Source organism: Tauraco erythrolophus, chromosome 8 (assembly GCF_009769465.1).
Source record: "Tauraco erythrolophus isolate bTauEry1 chromosome 8, bTauEry1.pri, whole genome shotgun sequence".
Taxonomy (NCBI): Eukaryota; Metazoa; Chordata; class Aves; order Musophagiformes; family Musophagidae; genus Tauraco; species Tauraco erythrolophus.
In genome coordinates this window covers 34627614-34644500 of record NC_141472.1, presented here as the reverse complement: position 1 = coordinate 34644500, position 16887 = coordinate 34627614, and the positions used below count along the sequence as shown (strand labels likewise).

The 16887-nt window shown below is 58.7% G+C and overlaps 1 protein-coding gene across 1 annotated transcript; it reads right to left on the bottom strand.

Moving 5' to 3' along the window:
• Positions 1-8411: 8411 nt before the first annotated feature.
• On the bottom strand, positions 8412-11986 carry EN1 (engrailed homeobox 1). The gene is made up of 2 exons (XM_086615911.1): positions 11314-11986; positions 8412-8728 (listed from the first exon to the last, which is right to left on the bottom strand). Exons 1-2 carry the CDS (start codon positions 11984-11986, stop codon positions 8412-8414), a joined length of 990 nt encoding a protein of 329 aa, XP_086472037.1.
• Positions 11987-16887: the final 4901 nt, after the last annotated feature.

Genomic DNA, 16887 nt, shown 5'->3' with positions numbered 1-16887 from the left:
TATTGTAGCTCAGGCTAAACTGATGCTTGTTTTTAAATAAAACCTCAAGTGAAAATGGGGAAATCCACATGTGACTACAGTTTGTCTCTGCTTGCAATCTTGTGCATACGCACCTTAGCACGGTGCAGCTCCTCTGGCCTCTGGCTGGTGGGGTTTTATTCCTGACAGGCTAGATGTGAATAAAATCATACAGAGCTGTGTTTCTACAGTTCAGCCCTTGGAGTCTCATCCTGCTGCCATTGAAATCAATGGCAAAACTCCCAACTTCACTAGTCATATTGGATTAGCTTTGTTCCACAGACTGAAACAATCTAATAGATACCAGGTGTCTTCAAGAGAGCTTGTGTGGTCTACAAGTAAGTTGAACATTTTAAAAAGTCAAATATGAAACAGCTACATCACAGAACCCGTTATAACCCCAAACTTGTATTATTATCTATGGAGGACATGATCAGTATCTAAAATGTGACTCAATATATATTTACATGATGCATACTATAACAGACATGTTCTGGGGTGAACTCAGCTGCATGTTAAACCACTACAGAAATAGATCCATATTTATGCCCATTTCCACAAGAAAGCATGGCTCTCGTGTGTTTTTACTTAAGGGATAGAGCCCCAAACAACCTTAAATTAATCCAGAAATCCCCTTTAAATGTATGACCCTGCATGTAAAAAGACATATAGAAGTTAAAGGCTGCATGTGAAACCTCTAGGCTGCTGCTCTAACATTTAGCTCCCTTCTTCTCCAAGCTGTGAACCTCCCCTGTGAAATTCCCTGCCTGCTTTTCCACAGTCATGAAGCCTCACCAGCTCCTCCAGTACCACAGACCAGAAGAGATGACACAACGCTATAAACGTCCAGACCTGGGCTGCACCAAGACTTCCATTGCTGTGCAATGAGTGTAGCTGGAAAACGTGCAAGGAATTTTTTTGTGCTGTCTCCTGGTGTGGTGGTGGTGGCCCAAGAGCCTTACCTAGCCCAGGAGCCTTACCTGGCTCAGGTGAAACTCTCTGCGCCCTGCTCTACACCAACATGAACACAAATCACTCTGGCCACATTCCAAGACCTGATCCTGATTCACAACACCTGCAGATCGGGGCCTCAGTACAGCTTTTACTTGTTTTGCCCAGGGAAGGATCACAACTTCCAGCCCGAGACCCATCACACAGGTACGGTCAGGTCAATAACCTAGGAACACACACGTGGGGAGATTCCAAGGAAAAAATCAGCCCTTCTCAGGGAACAACAACAAAAAAAGGTACTGACCATTTTTCTAATCCAATTAAAGGTTCTCAAACGTGGTAAGGTCTACCCCAGTTCCTAGCCAGAATGGTGTCTCCTGGGGCCAGCTCTTGGGGCTCTTTGCATACTAGTGCTCGAGTCTTCTGCTCTGCTCTCACCTTGCAATTTCATGTCTTGTGGGCAGCTTCCACAATTGTCCCTGACTACAAAGTCAGCCCAAGGCCCTTGTGATCAACACCAGTACCCAACGGATGGGGACCTGGAGTCAGGAGGCTTCAAAGCTCTTTTTCCCTGCTCTCTGCTAAGGAAACAGGAGCAAACCTCACATCAAGCCTCCCTCTTCCACTGACTTTTATCTCCTAATGGTGGACGTGCTTGTCCCCAGCCTGGTCTAATGGGAAGCACCTTCTCAGCTGGGGTCAAGGTGCTGATGCAGCAGCCCCGTAAGAGGAAAGCACTGCAGGACCTGAGGTGCGATACTCCCAGACAGCGTTTTAGGCAGCTGAAGCTGCCAGTGGAAAGGGCCCAGCTGACAGCCCTCTGCAGCAAAACTACTGCTGGAGTCAGTGCCTGGCTCCTGAAGTCGAAGGGTACACATTTAAATCTTTTTTAAGAAGCTGCACCAGGGCACGAGGAAAACACCAAGTCCCAGTAAAGAGGCATGATCCAATTGGTGTTTCATTTGGTATCTGAAAATCTAGTGCTATCTCTTGTCTTATCTTTCACCAACCGTCCTCTTTCATTATGGATTCCTGTCTCCTTAAGAGGCTTAAATACTTGTACTTCTCCAATAAAGATCTTGCAAAGCATGTTCAAGGGTAACTTATTTTAACATTCATCACATTTAACAAGACTTTTACCAGAGCAGAGAGAACGCGTAACTAATTGTTGGAAGATCTGGTCAAGTTTATTGTAACGGGTAACTGTCGGGCAATTATGATTTATTTATTCAGAGGGAGATAAGGCACGCATTGTTCTCTGGAAGAAAAAAAACAGGACTGATCTTAAAGTTAATATTATTTCCCATGCCTTCTTCAGTCTTCTCATAACTGAGCAGACCCTCCAGAGCACAATCCTCATTGGCTCCCTTCACTCCTAATTTTTGGGTTTAAGCTTAACCTCTCCCCAGCCTGGCTCCCGGGCCCGGCGAGGTGCGTCTCCTCCTGCATCTATTTCTTAAAAAGTTTGTTGTCATGAGGGGTCACCTTAGAGTGCCGGTGCCCCCCCGCAGGGTCCCCGAGCCTCACTCCCCGCCGGGGGTGAGCCTGCGGCCGTCCCGGTCGGAGAGGAAAGGCAAGAAAGGAAGGAGGGGGAGGGGGGAGGGAATTTCTTCTTAATCTGGGCATCAAAAAAAAAAAGAGGAGGGAGAGAGAAAAGGAAAGTGCCCCGTTACTCCTTTACTGCCACCGCTCCCCGGGTCCCTGTGGTTCTTTCTCGGGGAGCAGCGTGTCCTCGCGAACGCAGACGCCGGGGAGCGACTCCGGGGGCGGCGTGGGCACGGCAGGGCACGGCAGGGCACGGCACTGCCCAGCCCGGCACGGCCCCGCCGCGAGCGCAGCCCTTTCCCACTCCCCACCCGCTCAAACTGATCCCGGGCTGGGCAGCCGCTGCTCCACGGGTGCCGGCGGAGGCGGGCGGGAGGCAGAGGTGGCCCGCCAATACCAAGGGGCTCTCCGAAACTGGCACCCCGGGGTGTTGCCTGCCTCCCCCCCGCCTTCGTCGATCCCTGTCCCTCTCTGTCTCTCAGGTCGGTGCAGTGCCCGGGTGACCGCTACCAGGCGGGTCTGCCTGGCCCTGGAGCTTTTCTGCGGACCGGGGAGGGTCCTCCCTGCCTGGCAGGGGGGTGCTCGGTGCGGCCGCCGAGGGGGAGCAGTGCCCCGTGCTACCCCGGCAGCGCCCGGCGTCGGGGCTGCCCGTACTTCTCGCGGGACCCCGCTGCTCGGTGGGGTCCCGGTGGCTCCAAGCAGCCCAACCGAGAATGAAAAAGGGAAAAAGAAAAGGAAAAGGGGAAAACAAACAACAACAACAAAAAAATAACCTGACATTTATCCCGGCCCGCCTGTGCCCCCGCATCGCCCTGGCGCGGCGGCTCCTTCCCGTGCCCGAGCAGAGTCCCGCGGGGCCGAGCTCCGCGACCACGGCCCGGAGCAGAGCGGGGTCGCGCTCAGGGTCCGTCCCGCCGAGGCCCCTACAACCGCACCACCGGCACCGGCACCGGCACCGGCACCGGCACCGGCACCGGCTTGGCTAGGCTCGGCGGCCCCGTCCCGTCTCCCTTAACCCCCTCCTCCCGACGGCTCTGCGGCTGCCGCAGCTAACAAAGTTTTTATTCGCATCCTCGTTATCTCCAAACTGACAAAGTGACCAAGAACAAACAAGCAAATTCTTTTTAATGCAAGGGTTGCTCACCTGCTGCAGCAAAGATCAGAGCAAAGGACTTCTACTTCCAGCAAAGTCTGGTTCAGCGACTTACTCAACCGGAAGAAAGAGTTCCATTACCTCGTTTACATACACTCTTTTAAATCTATTTCAAAGGCATTTGATGTAGAGCATAAAAATGCACCTTACGCGCTGCTGTCAACAGCCAGCCCGAGGCTGGGGCTCGGGCGTTACGATTCCAACTCCCCAACAGAGGGAAAGTTACAGATATTTCTTTTTTTTTTTTAACTTCAAATTTATAACTTTTTTGTCCAAATCTCAGCCTTTCGCCATCCGGCACAGCTTGTTCCAAATGGTTTTAGATTTAATCGGAAACCGTTTGAGTTGTGTTTTGATCCGACCGCCGCTCTGCGTTTATTTGTTGTAAGTCAAAATAAAAGTTGAATCAAACTGGTTTCACCGACAAGAAGCCGGAGCCCCCGGGGTTGGGGTGTGCTCCGAGCCCGTTGCTGGGACCCTCCCGGGGCGCGGCGGTGCGGAGTGAGCTCCCCGCTGGGACTGCCCGCCGCCCCCCCGGCCGGGACTCTACCGGCGGCTTCGGACGCGGATGGGCGGCTCAGAGGGTGGTGGGGGGCGACCGGGACAAGACCGGTCCCTACACCCCCCCCAGCCGTGATCGGCTCTGGAGAAATACCAGCGCCTATTTGGCGAGCAGAGCTCCTACCTCCGCTTAGTCACTTGTTAGCGCTGCCTCGGACCTTACTCGACGGGGAGGGAGAGGTGCCGTGTTTAGTAATATTCACTGTGATATTCACTCGCTTAATTCCGGCGTGGCCTCGAGCATCGCAGGGAGGGTGCGGAGGGAGCCCGGGGCCGGACCCCCGAGCCCCGCTCGGCGCTGCCGTCCGGCTCCCAGCGCCCTTCGGCGGGGCGGACACCGCGCTCCGTGCCCGGGGGCAGCGCATCTCCCCCCGGGCTGAGGGGAGGTGAGGGCCTCCCGCACCCACGGCCCTCCGAGCAGAGGGGAGGGGAGCGGAGCCCTCTTGTAAAGCTCCCAGCCGTCGGAGCCCGCAAGATAAACATCATTAGAAATCATTGTAATTGGGATTGTGAAATCTGACCTCTGACCCGCCCGGCTACGTGTCACAACCGTGTCTGCTTTGATTCCTCGAAAGGCGGCACAAAGGAACAAGCTCCCTGACAGGAGGCAGCGGGATCTGCGCCCCGGCCCGAGGGGACCGACGGCGGAGACCACGCGTGGCCTCCTCCTCCTCCTCCCCCGCGCCTCGTTTGCATATGCAAAGCAGTAGGGCGCCGGGCCGCCCCCGCCCGGGAGGGGTGGTCGTCGGGCCGGGGCCGGGGTCCTGGAAGCGGTTGTGCCCGGCTCTCGGGTGCTTTGGAGGGAGTACTGAGCGTCGGTGCGCCCTTCCCCTAGTTGAGGGGGGAGGGGGTCGTCTGTCGTCTGAGATTCACACCTCACAAACGCGCTCCCGCCTCCTGAGAGTCGGGGTGCGGGGGAGCCGATCCCCATGGCAGGGAGGGAGGGAGAGGTACAGCTTTTCCTCCAGGGCTTTTCCGCCTGGGCTTGAGGGTGTCCTTTCCTGGGGCTTGGCCTCCCTGGTCCCATCCGCCCCTTTCAGCCCCAGCTCTCCGGCCGAGGGCCCCGGTGCGTGTCCCCCGCCTCCCCCCCCTGCTTCGCGCACACCTGGTCCCTCTCCGACAGGGAGGACGATGAGTCTCCTGCTCTTTCCTCTCGGCTCCTCACAGCCCACCGCGGGGCTCGTGCTCACCCCGGGGGGAGGCACGCCCGCCCCTCTCCCCCCCCCCGCCCCCGACTGCCTGCCCGAGAGCATCCCCCGGGGGGCTGTCTGCCCCTGGCACCCACGGGGGACAGGGGTCACCCATGGAGCCAGCGGGGGCAGACTTTCCCCTGTCCCCTCATATGCCCCGCTCAGCTGCTCTCGCCGAGAAATCCTAAAAGCATAATTACATTAAAAATCCTGATTTGTTTAAATAATCCTCTTTAGGCTCCCCTTAATCTGCCCTATATTTCCCCTGTCGTCTTTATTCCTGACTTGTCCAGCTCAGCTGAGCTTGGCTAGACACCCTACGGCTGAGGAATCCCCTCCTCATCTTCCTCCTCCTCCTCCTCCGGAGCCCCCCACCCTGAGGGCCACCCCCGCGCCCGGGATCCTGTCCCTGGCTGCAGGTAGGCAGCGGGCACAGGGGTCTGTCGGTGGGGCGGGGCGGGGGGGCCCTTGGCATCACCCTTGTCCCGCGGGCGTGGAAATCAAAGCGGGTCGGTGCCTGTCCCCTCGGCAGGGCAGGGCCGGATCCGGCTCTCGAGGAGGATTTCTAGCCGATTTTTAAGCAGAAATGACATTTTTCGCCTGCACAGCTCCAGGGGAGTGCGAGGCGGCCAGTATATGAGAAAGGCAGACAACTGAGCTGAGATTGGAACTGGGGCGGAGGGACAACGTCTCCGCGTCCCCCTGACAGCAGCAAGTGAAGGGGGACCGGGGAGGGCTCTGACAATGCCCCCCGAGCCCTGCGGCTGCCCCCGGCCGGGCGGCTGCTTTCCCGCCGAGCGGTGCGGCTCGCAATTTGGAGGACGGTTTCCTTTCCTCCGTGCGGAAGATTTTAAGTTTTATGTTTCAATCCCATCGAAAAGAGGAGAGGGAGAAAGAAACGCAGAACTTCAGATGGCGCTGTACAACGTTTATTTAAGCCCTCCGAGAATTCCCGGCTCCTCGGCCTGCAGAGCAGGAGCGGAGCTCTCGGCCGGCTGGGCGGGGATGGGGTGGGATGCGCTGGGACGGAGGAGGGGTCTTGCCCCGCTGGAGCGGGTGCGGAGGGCATGGAGCTCTCGCCGGGCAGGGAAGTCCCGGCCTGCGCCTCCATCCCCAGTCGGTGACAGCTAACTGCAGCGTTAAGCAGAAATAGTTAAAAAGTCAACAAAAATGGCAGAGGCCGTCTCCCGCTGCCTCTCTGCTCCCCTTCTCCTCGCATAGATGGAAACCCCCTAATGCCTCCGACGGGGCGAAGAGCGGGGGGGAAGGTGCAGACTTGATGGGAGCTGCAGGCTGCGCCGGCCGGGTGTGCTGCTGCTCGCCCACCTCTGCGCCCCAGCCCGCCCGGCCCCGCTCCCCCGGGGCACGGCCTCGTCCTCCGGGGCAGGAGGGATGCAGGAAAGGGGCTCCCCTGGCTCAGGTCTCACCCTGGCTCCAGCTCTACCCGCTTCTTCCGTCTGCCCTGCAGCCGACAGACAGCCCCGTCGGGGGGCCCGGCCGCTTTCCACCCGTCCCGGCGCCCCATCTCCGCAGGGACCGCGGGGAGCGGAGCCCCAGCACCCGCCCTCGGCTCCGAGGTGCCCCACGCAAGGCCTGCGTGGGCGCCAGGCCGGGGCACGGCTGCCCTCGACGGCCTGAGGACAAAGCCACGGGCACGGCTCGACCCCAGCCCGTCGGTGCCCTCATGCCCCTGGGACGGGGTGCAGCCGAATTTAACTGGGAAGGTTGGAAAAGCGGAGTGGGGGCGGCAGGCTGGCAATCCCGCGGGGCCGCCGGCCCTCCAAGACCCCGCGCATCCCATGCACACGGGGAAACGCAAGCCCGAGCCGTAACAGCGAGAGCGAAGGGCAGGGGCAGGGAGTGGGGAGCGCTCCGGGGGAGCGGCGGAGCAGCGCCCAGTGCCGAGCGGCGATCGCTCCGGTCCTCTCCTCGCCGCGGCTCTGCCCTGCCCGGGGAGAGCTCCTCGGTGGACACTCAGTATGGGAGCAGACCCTCTCGGAGCCAGGCAAGGGGCTGTCAGGCAAATCCCTTTTCAACACATCCCGGAGTTCTAAACGTCCAGACGGTTTCAGGCATTTTTCCTGCAGGAGCTGGTGATAAATTATTACCATTATTACGAGGTGGTTTTTATTTCTTGTTAAAAAGGGAGATGCGGGCAGCGAGGCACGACCGCAACAGCCAAAGAGAATTAATTTTTTTTAAGAGGGTAGAAAAAGAAAAATGAAAAAAAAAAATTGAATGTCTCGGACATGGTTTTAGACAGGGGATGAGCGCTTTGAAAATTGCTGCACTGATCTATTGAAAACAAAACCTAATTACGCCACCGGAATGGCACTATACACGCAGCGTACTGTGTATGTATATATATATTTATTTTTTATATTTGTATTTTTATATATATATATATACAAACATCCATACACTAAAATAAAGAATTACAGCCAGCCTGGATCCTGAACACAGTCTACACTTTATTTCAGACTACAGATTTCTGAACATAATAAAATCTTTGGCTTGTAGCGGCGGGTTCAGTCTCGCAGTCTGCGGATCAGATTTTTTTTTTTTCCTCGGGAAAAAAAAAAGAGACAGAAATTCACACACACACACAAAAAAAAATCAAACGAAAGATCAGGAAAGTCGGACGTTTACTGTAAAACAAGAGCAACGGATATCGAGGGGGGGAAAAAATAGAAAGCAAACAAAACGAACAAACGAACAAAAGAGAAGGGGGGAGAGAGAGAGACGGGGAGAGAGAAACTGTCCAGCAAATAGAGATCGCTACACATATTTCTTACCTGAAATTAAATATATACAAGGTCATATGCTGTTTGGCTATATAGAGATATTTTTTTTTTTAAGTGTTCATATTTTTTTTTTCTTAATCGGAGTCCTTATACTATGGATAGACAATAGATCTGCTTTCAAATAGCACCTGTCCGCCTCCCGGCCGGCGGGCCGGCGCCGCGGCGCAGGGCTGGGGGGGCCGCGCCGCCTCACTCGCTCTCCTCTTTGTCCTGCACGGTGGTGGTGGAGTGGTTGTAGAGTCCCTGGGCCATGAGGTGCAGCGCCAGCCCGTTCTTGATGCCCGTCGCCTTCTTGATCTTGGCTCGTTTGTTCTGGAACCAGATCTTGATCTGGGACTCGTTGAGGCTGAGCTCCTGGGCCAGGCTCTGCCGCCGCTGCTCCGTGATGTACCGGTTCGCCTGGAACTCCGCCTTCAGCCGCTGCAGCTGCTCGGCCGTGAACGCCGTCCGCGGCCGCTTGTCCTCCTTCTCCGTCTTCTTCTTCTTCAGCTTCCTGGTGCGGGGGCCTGCGGGCAGGGCACACACACGCCGCTGGGCAGGGCCGCGCCGCCGACCGACCGACCGCCGCCCCCGCCCCGCCGGCCGCCGGAAAAATGGCCGACGGGCGAATTTCTGCCGGTCCCGTGTGTACCCCCACCCACAACCCCGGCACTGCCGCCCCGGCACGGCACGGCACGGCACGGCACGGCGGAGGGAAGGGTGGAGAAGGAGAGGGGAGGCCGAGGCCGAGCCTCCCGCGCATCCTCCGCCGCCCGGCCGAGCCGGGCCCGCCGAGGGGAGCGGCGCCCCGTTCGCCCCCGCCCCGATAGACGTCGGGGCGCCGCTCCGTTCGCCCCGCCGGGACGAGCCGCACTCCCTCTGCACAGCCCGGTGCCGGGGCCCGCCGGCCGGGCAGCGGCTCCGCCAGGCAGCGCGGGGGGCGAGGGTCCCCGCGGCTCGGCATCGGGGAGCCGCCGGGAGCAGCAGCCTGGCCGGGCGCTACCCCGGTCTCCGTTTGGGGGGGAAACAGCTCCTCCGCAAGGCCGGCCGAGCCCCGCCGCCACCCCAGAGCCCCGCCGCAGCTCGGGCCGTCTGGGCTCTCCGGCGGCCCATCCTTGCCGGGGACCCCCGGCCCTGCCTGCAGCTCCCTCCTTGAACCCCAGCCGAAAGCGGGAACCCCCGCCGCACCATCCCCAGGCCGGGATGGGACCAGGTGAAGTGCCACAGAGCTCGCCGGGGAAGCAGCCTCGGCCTCGGGGCTCATCCCGGAGGCAGCGCCCGGTCGGAAGTCTACCCCCCATTCCTCTGCACGCCGGCCCAGCTCGGCCCGGGGGGAGCGGAGAGGGGAGGGAGCCCTGGAGAAAGGGATCTGCGAAAATCCGCCGACAGCTGCCGGGCTCGGCGGGCGGCCCCGGGCCCGCAGCCTCCCGCCAGCAGCAGCCGGAGCCGGAGAGGCCTCCCGGCCGCCGAGTAGGCCGAATGCTCCTCTCCCAGCGCAGTCCTTCTCCAGAGCGGAGGCTTCCCCCGCGGCTCGGTGGCGGCTGCTGGCGGGGAGAAGGACGGGGCCCGGCGGAATGCTCCCGGTCTCGGCCGACGGAGGGGCGAAGGGCGCGGGGAGCGAATCGCTTTGCCCCGGCACCTTGCAGCGAGGTGCCGGCGCCTCCGACCGCCGCAGCCCGCTCGTCCCCGGAGCCGGGAGAAGCGGTCGGGGCCGGCGGGCAGCTCGGAGCACAACAAAGAGGACGGCCGAGCCGAGCCAGCCTCCCCTAGCCCTTCTGCCCTCGGAATGGGGTGAGCAGGCAGCTTCGGGGACGAGATGCAGAAATAATTCTCTCCCCGAGGAAAGGGGAGGAAAGGAAATAAAGGCGCAAGTGCAAAACGCCTGGCGCACGGCGGCCCTGGGAATCGGTAGCAAAACACCCGTCGCCGGGCCGGCCGGGATCGAGGGCCGCCCCGTCTGACAGCTCTATCGCTCCATCAATCACCCGAGTCAAAGTGGCTTTTCTGAGTTTCAAGTCGCTGGACGTGTCAATAACGGGGGATGGAGATGGCTCGGCCGATAGCGCCGAGCAGCCAGGCCCGGCAGCGCGGAGCGGGGCCGGGGCGGGCAGCGCCGCCTTCCCCGCGTCCCGGAGCGGCTCCCGGGCAGCTGGACCCGCGCCTCCCGGGCCGGCTCAGGGGGGGTCTACCCTGGGCCCGGCCCGCGCTGGCGGATCCCTGGCTGCTGGCCTGGGGTGTCACGGGGGAACCCTCTCTCCTCGGCCTCCGATTCTTTAAAAAAAATGACAATTAAAAGTAGAAACTAACGGTGCTAAAATAAGGGGCTGCCGAGGGCACCCGGGAGAGTGCCAACAGCGCGAAAGGGGAGGCGGCAGGACGAGGCCGGGAGGGCCGAGCAGGCGGCTCTCACCGGGGCGGCCCGGGGCAGAGGCACGTCGCTCCCCGAGAGCCGAGCCCGAAACCACGGCGGAGAGCACCGGCTCCAGCGGCAGCGCGCGGCCTAAGGGCCTGCCTGGCTCTGCCTCGCTGCAGAGGTCTCCATCCACAGCCCCTCCACCACCACCTTCCTAAAAAAAAACCCTTTTCCTTCGCCTTCCGAGAGGACACCCCCTCAACACGCACGTCCAGCAGCCGCTCAACATGTGGGTCAGGTCTCGCCCCCCCCCCTCCCACCCCGAAAGCCTACCGGCACCCTGGAAAAAAGCAAAATAAGGGGAGAAAAAGCCTCAAAACAAGGGAGCAGCCGAATCCGCTGTTTTCGCAGAGCTCCCACCCCACGCCGCCGCGCTGCGGAACACCCAAGGCTGCGGCAAGGCGGGGCGGGCGGGGGGCAGGGGAAGAGGGTCGCTCCCCGCCGGCTCTCCTCATCGAAACGCCGCCGAATCGGGGCCCGGCGTCACATTCAAATTTGGGAGACTCGGAGGAGGAAGGAGGGGTGGGGGGGGACGCGTTTCCTCTCGCCCCGGGTGACCCAGGAATCCCCCCCGCGCCTCCCCACGCGAGGTCCTCAGCAGGCCGGGAGCCAAAGCGAAGGGGGGAAGAGGGGAAGGGGAGGTGGGGGGGCGACCTTGTCACGATTTTAACAGCTCCCAGATGCGCCGCGGTTCCTTACCCGAGGACGGTCTGTCTGAATACCTAGTGCAGTAGACCCAGGCAGGCCACACCAGCGGCTGTTGCGAGTCGGGCTTTATAACAGGTCCTCCATTATTAGAGCCCATGAGGAGGATGGCGGGGCTGCCGTGCTCCCCGTACTTCGCCGAGTGAGTCTCGCCCCCGTCGGCGGGGGGCTTGGCCGCCCCCGACGCCGCCGCTGCCGCCGCGGCGGGGCTGGCTTTGGCGGCGGCGGCGGCTGCGGGCGGCGGCGGCGGCGCGGAGCCGTCGGGACGGCAGTTCGAGTCCGGGCAGAGGAGGGAGGGCGGGTTGGGCGGCCGGGCCAGCAGCGGGTTGACGTTTTCTCTACCTGAGCTCTGCCCCCGGTCTCCGTCCCGCTCCCGGCTGCCTCCTCCTCCGCCGCTGGCCGGTGCAGGCAGCTCCTTCTTGCAGCCGAAGTCCGGCCTCAGGATGTTGTCGATGAAAAAGTTGGTGGTGCGGTGGGGCGCCGGCGGGGGCGGCGGCGGGGGCGGCGGGTGGCGGCGGCGGGGTAGGGGCAGGGGGCAGGGCGCGGCGGGGGAGGCGGGCGCGGGGCTGGGGGACACGGGTACGCTCTCGCCATCGCTGCCGCTGCCGCTGCTCGCCGGGCCGGGCGCCGCGTCTCGGTGGCCGTGCCCCTCCGGCGGCTCTTCCATGCTCAGCCCCCGCCACGGAGATCGCTGCCTCTTTTCCCCCCCACCCACCCGCTTTACGCCCACCCCACTTTGCCGGTGGGTGGCGGGGTGGAAAAGGGGGAGGAAAAATAAAAAAAAAAAAAAAAAAAAGGAAGAAGAAGAAAAAAGGAAAAAGAATAAAATCCACTTGTTGGGCTGGAGCGGAGATTTTTTTTTTTCTCCCCCTCGCACGATGGATCCAAAACCGGGGAGACACTCGAGGGCTTCTTTCCCCCTTCTCCCGGTCAGCTTATATTTCCACCATCAAAAAAAAAAAAAAAAAAAAAAAGGGAAAAAAAAAAAAAGAAAAAACCAAACCCAAAAAGGTGTACGGCAACACCACGGCTCCCCCAAAAAACCCGCCTCCCGAAAACCCGTCAAAATCTGCCCATCTCCCCGCCGCCGCCGCCGCGGCGGCTCCGCGCTGCCCCGCTGTCACGCTGCGCTCTGCCCACGCCGCGGGCTGCCGGAGCCCGTCCCCGCCAGCCTGCTGGTGCGCGCCGCCCGCGCCAATTTATTATTATTTTTTTTAATTCTTTTTTTTTTTCCCCTTTTTTTGTTGTTAGTTGGTTGTTGGGTTGTTTTTTTTTTTTTAGGGAAAAAAAAAAAAAAAAAGGCCAAATCTCTGACAGCTCCGGTCCGTGCAACAAACTCTCCCTAAAAAATCCCTCAGCCACACTTTTTTCACTCGCACCGGAAGCACGTGAGGCGGCCCCGCACGTGGGGGCGGCCAATGGCGCGCCGCCGTCGCCGCTGACACCCCGCGCCGCGCCCAATGGGCGCCCGTCGGGCCGCCGCCATAAATACCGCGTGGGGACCGGACGGGACGGGACGGGACGGGCGGCGGGAGCGTCGCGACGGGGCGGGGGCGCCGCGCCCGCACCTACACGCCTGTATCGGCCCCCCCCCCACCTCCCGCCACACCCCCCCCAACCGGCCCCGTAAACAACTTCTTCCAGCCGCGCCGTGTCCTGCGCGGGCCGCCGCGGGTAGCGGGGATTTGGTCATCGGCCTCTTTTCCTATTGCCCCCTCCAAAAAATAATTCCTCCGCCCCCTAAAAAATAAAAATCTGTGGGCGCTCTTCTTCCTCTTTCTATTCGCTGTTGTCCCGCGGCGGGGTTAGACAGCGAGGGGAGGTGGCGAGAGGAGTCGGGGTCGCCCGGAATAGAAACTTTTTTTTTTTTCAGGAATAAACCCACAAAAATAATAATAATAAATAACGCTAAAGGCAGGAGCCGCTGCCGGAGTGAGTTGGGCGTACGGCTGCAGCCGCTCGGCTGGTTTCTTCCTTTACTAGGTGTTTTTTTTCGGAATATGAAGCAGATCAGCTGCCAGCTCACAGCTCAATTCGTATCATGTTTCCTCGTCTGCTTTTTGATGTTTGTTTGTTTGTTTGGGTTCGGTTTGTTGCCTTTTTTTTCCTTTTTTCTTTTTTGGTTGTGTTTTTGTTTTGTTTGTCGTTTTGTGTGTTTTTTTTTTCCCGTCAGAGAGAGAGCACCTCGGGCCGTGTGTTGAGTCAGAAGGAGAAATTTAAGGATTTTAAAGGATAGGAAGAAAAAGGCACTTTTTCAGAACTGCTGCAGCTTTCGAAAATAATTAATCTTCAGGAAAAAAAAAAAAAAAAGAAATAAAATAAAATGTCCTGCCCCCAGTTCTGGTTTAGTTGGACTGCTGGGGGCCGCAGCCCCGCGCCGCAGGGAGGGCGGCTCTGCCGCCGCCGGTGCCGTCTCCGCGCGGCCCCGGGCGCTCCGCTGCGCGGAGGGCCGAGCTGCTCCGGGGGAGGAAAGTGGTGGTGCTCAAACGAAGGGGCAAGGCAGAGTGGGGGTCCCACGACATCTCAGGCTTTGTCTCTGCGGGCTGAGTTCCCAGAGCCGTTTCCCCGCCGGCCACAGGCACCTGCTCCGGGCTGGAGCCGCGCTCCAGCCCGCGGCCGTTTCCCGCGGCTGCGGGAAGGGCAATTCCCGGCGTTTTCTCCTCCTGACGTGACCGAACGGCCCCCCCCCATTTTCCCTCGCCAAAACAGCGACCGGACTGTCGGGCGGCGGCCGGGCCGCGGGGAGGCCGCGGGGACCCGCGCACCGCTCCGCGCTGCTCCGCGCCTCTCCGCAGGGCCGGGCCGCGTCACGTGCCACCTCCTGTATAGCCTGTGTGTGCATGGGTGGGTGCTCCAAATAAACCTATAGATATATCTGTACGTGTCTGTATCTCGTGAGCTGCGGTGCCGGTAGCGGTGGGGCTCCCCCGTCTCGCCCTGCCGGCGCCGCCTGGGTGCGCTTCCCTCCTCGGGAGCGGCCGGGCCCGGGGCTCCGCTGTCGAAGGGCGACCGGCACCGGGAATTGAAGGAGACACCTCTGGGTGTCCGGCGGCAGCCGCCCGGATGCCCGGGCGGCGTGTATGTGCCCGCACCTCCGAGGCACACTCGGTTATTTTCCGTACCGGGGAAACGTTACCGAATTGTTACCTCCAGCCACACAATAATCCCTTAAAATAATAGCTGGCAGAACACAATCGGCCCTGAAATCAAGAGCTTCATCCGCAATTAAATGAATGTTAACCCCCCTCCGCATTCACAATATCATATCATTTACTTGCACCGAAATTGGGTTTATTTATATTTAAGTTAGCAAAATTGAAATCTTTATCCCAAAAGCGAGCGTGGGTACTTAATTAAATTCTAATTAGGACACTATCAATATCCCATTTAGCCACGTAGCCTTTGTGAGCCGCGGTCCCTTTCAGAGCTGTAAATGGGGGCTCGCTGCCTTATCTCTCCTGCAAGAGACGCCTTGAGAAGGGCTGCAAAAGATAATTTATAGGTTTTAATTACTCTTCATTCCGCCTGATCAGCTTGGCGTTCATCACAGGACGGCGAATAAAACCTGGTCAAAAGCACTGTCACTATTCCCTGGCAAGACGCTTAATCAAAGTAAGCAGGGCCATATTACACGCTGCGAGCTTCTTCACGTAATTTCCCAGCTGCTGATAAAGCTGGTTGAATAATGCTGCAGTCCTTCGGAGACACCATTTACAGAAATGACTTTATTGACGGCTTAACGTCGGTAATTCATTTTACCTTTCATGTATTGGGAGCCCGGATTTGTTACAGTAATAGGATGATAAATGTCCTGGCGGCCCTATAGCTTTTATTATTGAATACAATACACACACCCATCCTTAAATGTTCCAAAATTGGGTAACAAAAGGGAGAGAGAGAGAAATCGAAGCCTTTAACTATTTAATTTGCCTTCCTGAGCGCGAGGGGGGGGGAGCGAAGTGTATGTATGTGCGTGTGTGTGTGTGTGTGTGTGTGTGTACGGGGGGAGGGGGGGATTATTTCATCCGGAGTCCTCCCTTCTTCTAGAAACTGTTCTGGATTTTAAAGGCTTCTCTATAAATTGAGTAGGTTTGTGTACGAAGGGGGTGGGGGATCGGCTGGATGAATGAGGAGGGGTTAAAGGAAAAGACGATGTATATTTTCAGGCTGGGTATTTTTTCCATCGCGACCCTTCCTATCTAAATAGATAAATATTACTCTCCGGCTAGCAGATAGTTACAGTAATCGCGGTAATATGTCTGCACTGTGTCTTAAGGACGGAAGCTAAAAAAAAAAAGCCCAACAACAACAACAAAACAACAACAACAAAAAACCCAAATAATCCCTTCTTAGGAAGAAGTTCCCTTCGTAACTCGTGCGTGTCGCTGGGTTTCGAGGCGCCCGTCGGGGCGGCCCGGCCCCGCGCCCGCTGCCGTTATCGGGGGACGGTCCCGCGGAGCAGCCGGCGCGTCCAGCGGGGCCGGGGCTCCGAGCATTCCACCGGAAGGGCTCCGGTGTCCGGGGCCGGGCTGCGGCGCTCGCTGCCCCTCGGAAGTGGCCCAGTGCGGTCTCTGTCAGGATGATGTCCCCACTGGCTCTCGGCGCTGGGGCACTGGTCAGCCACCCCGGCGTGGGGAGGGAGAAAATGAAATCCGGGAGGCGGAGAGCAGCCGAGGGGCGGCGGAGCAGGGGAACCGGTCTGGGACCCCCGGTGCCCGCCGTCGGGCTGCGGGGAGGGTGCCCGCATTGCTCCCGCCGCACGGCGCCAGCCTGTGGCGCCCGCAGCCTCTTCGGAAACCGGGCGAAAGAATTTCCCCGATTTCGTTGTATTTACTTCCTTTTTTTTTTTTTTTTTTCTCTTCTTCTCTTTTTTCTTCTTTTTGAGGATAGCCGCCAAAGGGAGGAGATTTTAAAATTGAAATTAAAAATAAAATTAAAATCGGATAAAAAATATTTTGCCTTTTTTTTTTTTCCTCGGCGTCCTCATAGGAAGGAGGAAGTATAGAAACGTGGTTAATATACGCTGTGGTAATCCTATTTCTAGGTCTAGATCAGATCTCATTGGGGCCTTTGCTGAAGGACATAAATGAGTTGTTCTAATACAATAGATTTCATCCTTCCTACAGGGACTGGCTGACCAGAGGTTTTGTTAAAAGTGAATGCGAATAGATTTCTGCTACAAGTGCAGCATTATTATTATGAGCTGTAAGGTCAGACTATACATTCCGGGTCCCCAAAGCCTATAGACCCTGGGAAATGCGCGGGATATACCACGTCATTGTACCTGACAGTCTCTTCAATAGACTAATTCAATTATCGCTTGGGGATTCAGACTTCATTGAAAGCAATAATAGCAGTGTAATTCGTTGGTAAATAGGTATTGGAAGCAGCCCCGCTCGAAACTTTTTTCGGGGCACAGGTTTGTATCTCTGGGATTCAAAATCTCTGCCGGTACAAGCGCAGGGAGGGAGGAAGGGGTGGTTTTTATTGAAGAGGAGGGCCGGGCTGCGGGAAGAGCCCGGCGCGGCCGGCCGGAGCGGCGGCCCCGCAATCCCGGCCCCGGCGGGC

Coding starts and splice junctions, on each gene's coding strand:
- EN1 (XM_086615911.1), bottom strand. CDS start 11,986: ATGGAAGAGCCGCCGGAGGGGCACGGCCACCGAGACGCGGCGCCCGGC. Junction 8,729..11,313: donor TTCAGACAGACCGTCCTCGG/GTAAGGAACCGC, acceptor CCCTGCCCGCAG/GCCCCCGCACCAGGAAGCTG.